Raw genomic sequence first — 7,206 nt, 5'->3', positions numbered from 1 at the left:
TCTGAGCGGCGCATGCGCAACGCCGACCTCATACGTCATCCGCCCGGCGCTGCTTCCGTTTACAACAGTGAGCGCAAGCTACATTAAAGTGATTATTACGTTTTGAATATGGATATTTTTCTTACAAAAACGCATCGAACATGTGTTTTTGTTCACCCCCCAGAGCTGTGTGAGGCACTTTTTTTTTAATGGATGGGCGCATTTTATTTAACTGCTTTTGGACTGATGCATGCAACACCCGCTGAGTGGCATTAAACAGCTTGAAAGATCAAAGACAATTTTTTTATATAACTCCGACTGGATTCTTCTGAAAGAAGAAAGTCATATACACCTAGGATGACTTGAGGGTGAGTAATTTATGGGCTAATTTTCATTTTTGGGTGAACTAACCTTTTAAGCATCCCATATTGGTACCTTAAAGGTACATATTAGTAGCTAAAAGGTACAAAAGTGTACCTTTTGAAAAGGTACTTCCCCAGTGACAGCTTTCGTACCTTTTTTCTGAGAGCGTGGGTTATATTTCTATTTATTTATTTAAATAATCTGACATCACATTTTCTGAATTTTATATTTATTGATGGCATATCACATTTTGTCTGTGAAGGCGTGATCTTTCTAAATGTTTTCGTTACTTGCAGGTGTGTTATATTTATTGTACATGTATTTATGATCCAAGGGTGTTTATTTGTGTTATTGGAGACTTTGTTTTCTTCATAATCATCAAAGATTAGACGAAATTGTTGTTTACAAAAATTTATTTATACAAATCTTACAACACAGATTTTTTGTTTGTTTTTTTTTGTTTCTTACATATATAATGGTGCCCTTGTGTGGCTCCCATGTGTTATTGTACTAACGATCAACACAAGACAGAGATTTATCTTAATGTTTAAGTAAGGCTTTGGGCAATATCAGTCTCTGCACACAAAATGAATTTCAAGGCTGAGATTGTTTAATAAATGCTACAGCACACTATGCATAGAGAAGTTAAATCGAATAACCAGAAAGCCAGGTGGCATTTGAACAAGGTATGTTATGTGAGAAATAGGAGATGTGTGAGCAGGTGATTGCAGCATTTGGAGGGCCACTAATGTGCCATCTGAAATTGGTGGCCATTTTAAAGATGAAGCAAAGGCACCCAAGCCGCTAGCTGCCTCCTGTGTCACAAAGCCTGCAGGAGAATGCAGAATTAAACACAGATTGATTTCACATGTTCGCCCTTTTACACGCAAACACATTATAATATGCATATGCAAACATGTACATCTCACTAACAAGCTTAAACATATATTACACTGCCAAAAACTGTAATGTAATTTGGAGGAATGCTTTTAACAGTTGGTTTTACCTCAAAACATATGGCCTTTTATTTCATCTTTCACAATATTATTTGTCTTGCATGCAGAAAGGGATTATTAGAATCCATCTGTTATGTGTCACACCCAACTCATCTAACAATGACCTACTGATACTTATAACCTATAACCTGATACTTATATGTGACAGAAAACTTTAAGATGCAGAGACACACGTCTCCATTGATTAACTGCTTTATGGTCATAGACAAAGAAGAGACATTTGCCACTGATGTGAGAGGTGGGCAATGTGAGAAAGATAGAAAATTGTGGAAAAAAAGAACAACGAAAGAAACATTTATATGTCTGAACCATTGTAATCAAGTCGAATACACATTACACATGCATTCATAGATGGATTTCAGTTTTTCTTGCTTGTGAGATTTCAAAGGGGAGCAATTGCATGCAATAAGTGAAAAGCAGGAAGGACTGGACAGTGTTTCAAAAAGAGTCATCTGTGTGAATCAGAGTGTTTGAAGATGCAGATTTAATTAACATGTATATACACGATAAAGGCCTGTTCAGTTCACATTAAAAATAGTTAATAGGTTTGTTGTCTGCTGCTTTAAATGCTCAAGCTTGCCAAAGTCAGGTGGATTCTGACTGGCTGTCAAAGTTTTTATTGTTCATCAGCTGAAAAAAAAAAATTCTTAAAGTGATTCCAACAATATTTGGACTTCCATATTCACATAGAACTGGAAATTAATAAACCTTTATAGTTACAGCTTTTGTCATAGTTATTGTCCATGGTGTGAACGGGTCTCAAGGAGCTCTTTTTTTTCGGAAAGGTTTGTGCAAGAAAAGAAAACGTGTTTAATGGCTTGTGAGATTTAAGCCAAAGATGACAGTGGGAAGAACTTGACGCGAGTAAAAGCATGGAAGAGATGAGAGAGACCCCTCAGAAAAGCACTATGGCATTGAGCCTTAGAAACTCACCGGGAATTCAGGAGGCAACTGTCAGCAAATCGAACAAAAATGCCACAATCTCATCGTCTTGTAGAAATTGGTGCAAATCTAAGTCTTCAGGGCTGTTGTAAATAAAAAAACTTCTTTCTTAATGTCAGGAGGAAAAGGAAGGTATCATTCAATGTAGTGATTGTCTTTGAGACTATTTATTTAATCACATTCAGACTTATGTATTTAATAGACAAGGTATTGAAACAAACATGAATGAATAAATAAACAAATAGCATTGTTAGTATTGGTAAAACTAAACGACTGGTCCACAAGGAAGATCGTTGCATTGTCAGGTGCTTCAGTACAAAAGAAAAACAATGTTATTATCAAAATATTTGTCTTAAGGACACATCTTCATAGTAGTCTTAGTAGTGACTAACTTGCTCCAAAAGCTGTACATGTACATGATAGATGCATTTGAAAAAGGCTACAAATAGGCGAGCCGCCGTCCTTTGCTTCTATATCTCTGTCTATACCTTTTGCCAAGGACTGCGGCCAGATACTTCTTTACGGCCATTTGCTTCCGGTAGTGACTGTAGCTGTCCGTGAAAACCCCGTCCGAGTGGCGCTTTGAGAGCGGCTCATTGTCGTCCTCTATCATGCTTGCTCCCCTGCGTTAGAGAAAAAGGACAAAGCATTCTAGAACCCAGTATATTACAGAAACAGTCGACACTGACTGTGAATTTGTTTGTAATTCACATAATATTTATAGCAGAAACTGACTTTTGCGTGCATATGATACGCACTTGTTTGACGTGCATATAATATGCATTTTGGCATAGGCCTACATATAATATGCACCTTACCCCACACCCTTAAACCTATGCACGCCATTTTTTGCGTGGTACATTCATAAGATCGGGTTAGAATAAAAGTCACAAAGTCACAAATAATCTAGTTGTCGCTTAAAAATTCGTTTAATTTAGGAATATTTTGGATATAAACACGTTCTAGGATAGGCCTATATACATTATAACAAGGTGTGTTGAAAGTTACAGGGCTATTCACACAGAATGCTTTATTTTGGTCTATGTTTCAGAAAATTTTGGCGGAGCAGTCTCGCCGCTATTTTTTTTAGCCACTCCGATTAGACTTTGGTATGAAAACAAACAAAAAAAGGTTTCACATTTGAAAAACTTCGCGGGAGTTCTGCATTCCCTTGCGCTCCATCGAACGGGTTTTAAGAGCAAGAACGCGTTCCTGTGTGAACGCACCCTTATTTCCCCCGTATTCATCCAGAGGTCTTACAAATGTTGAAACCGGGACACATTTGATATAGCGTTTTTTTATAGCACGGTCAAAAGTTGGAAGTGAAGTAGGCTAACTGATGAGAGAGCCAAGAAGATAAAAACATAACGTTACTGTTCTTACCCCACGCGTTTTGCCATCAGTGTATGCAGGTATTTCCTCGCTGATAACTGACCGAGCGCTTTCCTGTAGGCTTTGTTAAACATCCCGTCAGCGTGCCTTTCCATTCTGGGTGACAAAATGACAAAAAGATTGTGCCATTTCGCAAATCTCATTTTTTTTGTGTGTGCAAACGTCTTAAACAAGCGAATGTCTCGATTTGTCTTAGCAAGCAGAACAATGCAACCAAAGGAATCACACTGATTGGGTCCCATTTTGGGAATGCCTAGAAAGAAGTATCACCTTTTCGATGGAGGACTGTAAAACGTGTATGCGTCTTCAGTAACTGAAGGAGAGCTTCGGAGAGAGATCTGGTCAGTGTCAAAGGTTAGATCCGTTAATGAGTTTCCCTCCTCGTCAAATCCTGCAGTTCTGTAACAAGACATGAACTCATTTGGTTCACAAGTAATGAACACAGGCTATTACTGTGAAGCAAACATGCTCTAAATATTTTAAATACATAGTATTGTAGCCTATAACATCAAAATAGTAAAGACATTTCTGTAAAACTGCTTTAAAGTGTTGTCCTAATTGTGTTCTTGCTATGTGATGCATAGTTTTTGTTATTACACTTTATTATGCAGAGTAAGATGCCTTGAAGTTATTGACGATCATAATAAAATCGCGTTATAAAATTAAATCGATTGCACATTCTAATCACAGCGCGTTCACACTTTTGCCGTTCTTTCAAATCGTTCGAATTCTACGCGAAACAAAGCACGCTCATAGAACACTAACTTGTTTGGTATTATTTCTTATTTAGACATACGGCCAACAAAAACCGCATCTGTTCAAATGTTGGTGATCGGACACTTGTCAATAAAACGCTTAAAATCGCTTAAACGCTGTATTCATTTAATAGTGTTATAGGCCAAAGTTTTAACGTCCAACCAAATCCTCAAAATCCAAATCGTTGCCGAGCGTTAGATGAGACGGATGGTAAATTTCCGTACCTGATGTTGGGGTAACTCAACACGTTGCATTGTACGAGGAGCCCGTAGATGAGGAAAGCAAGAGTTGTTTTGCTGCTCGACATCATTCTGTAGAAGATAAAGATATGAAATAGAACACAGAGAAACATTTAAAACTTTAATTCTTCAACGTTCCAAATTGTATCGTTCCTTTGTCCCTCTATTAGTTTAATGCCAGTATCAGGTGTCTCTTCAACTGCAAATACTCCAAACAAATATGTACTCTCAAAACAGCCTACTTTTATCTCAAAACCGAGTTAGTGTTCACAGAACACCGGTTTCTTCCAGCAGTGGTTTCATACCTACGGCAGCGAACGAATGCGTTCCGGTAGAGACTGCAACGACAATGAGATGAAAATCTCTCTCTCTCTCTCTCTTCCAGTCTGCTCTTTAAACTTTTCTGTGCGTCACTTTGTTATCCTTATGAGCACAGAACGGATTTTTTTCTGAGATCTCCGTAATGACAGTCGAACGGATATGAAACGAGCTATCATTTGTCTTCATCGCTCATTAAAGCATCGCGAGTTTTATTCTGGGAGCCCTTGCTTCTGGACCCTTTTCAACTCCCATCTTTAGAGACTGTGTCGACGTCATCCTCCCTTATTATGGAGAGATCACTGCACTTTTCCTTCCTCCAGACACAAACACACGTGGGGTTTCCATGTTTAATGTAGGACTTTCCATAGACATAATGATTTTTATACTGTACAAACGGTATATTCTATCGCCTAACCCTAACCCCCCTTATAGAAAGTGTTCTGCATTTTTACATAGTAGTAGTATTTGTTGTTTTTCTTATGGGGACCAAAAAAATGTCCCCACAAGATACAATACAATTGGGGGCATTACTGATCCTTGTGGGGCGTTCTTAACATTTTAATTTCATATATACATTTTATATTAATCTATAGTGCATATAAATAATTTTAACTCTGTTTAATATATTTAATATCAGTTTATATTAACTAGGATTCAAAAGTGTAAAAACAAAAATACACATGGTTGAAAGGGAGGGTTCACCCAAAAATGAAAATTCTCTCATTAATTGCTCACCCTCGTGTCGTTCCAAACCCGTAAGACCTTCGTTCATCTTCGGAACACAAATTAAGATATTTTTGATGAGCTCTCTGATCCTCCCATAGACAGCAAGGGTCCTAACACGATCAAGGCCCAGAAAGGTAGGGTACCAAAAACATCGGCAAAGTAGTCCATGTGACATCAGTGGTTCAATCGGAATTTTATGAAGCCACGAGAATACATTTTGTGCGCAAAGAAAACAAACATACGTTGTGGTACTCTCCAAAATGGTGCCAGGGTGACGCGGAGGAGATGAATTGTTGAATTATTTTTGTTTTTTTGTTTTCTTTGTGCATTAAATTATTCTTTCTGGACCTTGATCGTGGTAGGACCCTTGCTGTCTATTGAAAGCTCTCGTTCATTTTTGGGTGAACTATCCCTTTAAGGATAATACACTTTATAATACACTTTAGCGTTATTAAAGTGGATGATGGATTTTAGCTTGCATAACAGTTTTTTAACATATTGGTAGGTCTATGTATTTTTTAACATATGTTTCCTAAAACTTTAAAACTTATAAGACCCTCTGTTGAAAGCCCAGGTAACCAAAACAATTCCTACTATTAAGTATGACTTTTGCCTCAATAAACTCCTAATTTGCTGCTAATTAATAGTTATTAATATATTTGTTAAATTGAGGTATGGGGTAAGATTAAGGGATCTACAATATGTTCAAGTAGAATAAGGCATGAATATGAGCTTTATAAGTACTAATAAACAGCCAATATGCTAGTAATGTGCATCATAATATGCATCTAGTTAAAAGTGAGAATTGGGCCTTAAAATAAAGTGTTACCACCAAAACTTAAAGGGATAGTTCACGCCAATTATTTACTCACCCTCAAGCCACCCTAGGCGTATATGACTTCCTTCTTTCAGATGAATCCAATCTGAGTTATATTAAAAATTGACTTTGATCTTCCAAGCTGTTTAATGGCAGTCAAAGGGTGTTGCAGTTCATCAGTCCAAAAGAAGTGAAATAAAGCTCAGGCATCCATAATAAAAAGTGCCTCACAAGGCTCCGGGGGGTGAACAAAGACCTCCTGTAGCGAATCCATGCGTTTTTGTAAGAAAAATATCCATATTCAAAACGTAATAATCACTTTAATCTAGCTTGTGCCAACAGTTGTACACTGAAGCAGCTCCGGGAGCATGACGTAAGATGTCGGCGTTGCGCATGCGCCGGTGAGTCTCGTGAAAACCAAAATTTGTTTACAGGAGCAAAAGAAGCAGTTTCCTTACTTTAGTAAAGGAAAACCAGTCTCCTCTTGGCTTATATTGAAATCCTCCGACATTCTTCTTTACAAATCCTGGTTTTATACTTTTAATTCGTGACCGTTGTTTTGTTTTGATCTTTCCATTGAGCTTCCGCGTGCGTCACTTCTGAGCGGCGCATGCACAATACCGACATCTTACGTCATCCGCCCAGAGCTGCTTCC

At 37.8% G+C, this 7,206-nt stretch overlaps 1 protein-coding gene across 1 annotated transcript; it reads right to left on the bottom strand.

Annotated features, from left to right (window-relative positions):
- Window positions 1-837: 837 nt before the first annotated feature.
- Window positions 838-5,158, bottom strand: LOC107601160 (glucagon family neuropeptides-like). The gene is made up of 7 exons (XM_016293217.1): window positions 4,993-5,158; window positions 4,673-4,759; window positions 3,963-4,091; window positions 3,684-3,788; window positions 2,789-2,923; window positions 2,292-2,383; window positions 838-1,171 (listed from the first exon to the last, which is right to left on the bottom strand). Exons 2-6 carry the CDS (start codon window positions 4,756-4,758, stop codon window positions 2,299-2,301), a joined length of 540 nt encoding a protein of 179 aa, XP_016148703.1. The 5' UTR covers window position 4,759; window positions 4,993-5,158; the 3' UTR covers window positions 838-1,171; window positions 2,292-2,298.
- Window positions 5,159-7,206: the final 2,048 nt, after the last annotated feature.

Source organism: Sinocyclocheilus grahami, unplaced genomic scaffold, assembly GCF_001515645.1.
Source record: "Sinocyclocheilus grahami isolate Dianchi unplaced genomic scaffold, SAMN03320097.WGS_v1.1 scaffold300.1, whole genome shotgun sequence".
Lineage (NCBI taxonomy): Eukaryota > Metazoa > Chordata > Actinopteri > Cypriniformes > Cyprinidae > Sinocyclocheilus > Sinocyclocheilus grahami.
This window is presented reverse-complemented; position numbering and strand designations above follow the sequence as displayed.

Coding starts and splice junctions, on each gene's coding strand:
- LOC107601160 (XM_016293217.1), bottom strand. CDS start 4,758: ATGATGTCGAGCAGCAAAACAACTCTTGCTTTCCTCATCTACGGGCTC. Junction 3,789..3,962: donor TACAGTCCTCCATCGAAAAG/GTGATACTTCTT, acceptor TTTGTCACCCAG/AATGGAAAGGCACGCTGACG. Junction 2,924..3,683: donor CTGATGGCAAAACGCGTGGG/GTAAGAACAGTA, acceptor TCTCTAACGCAG/GGGAGCAAGCATGATAGAGG.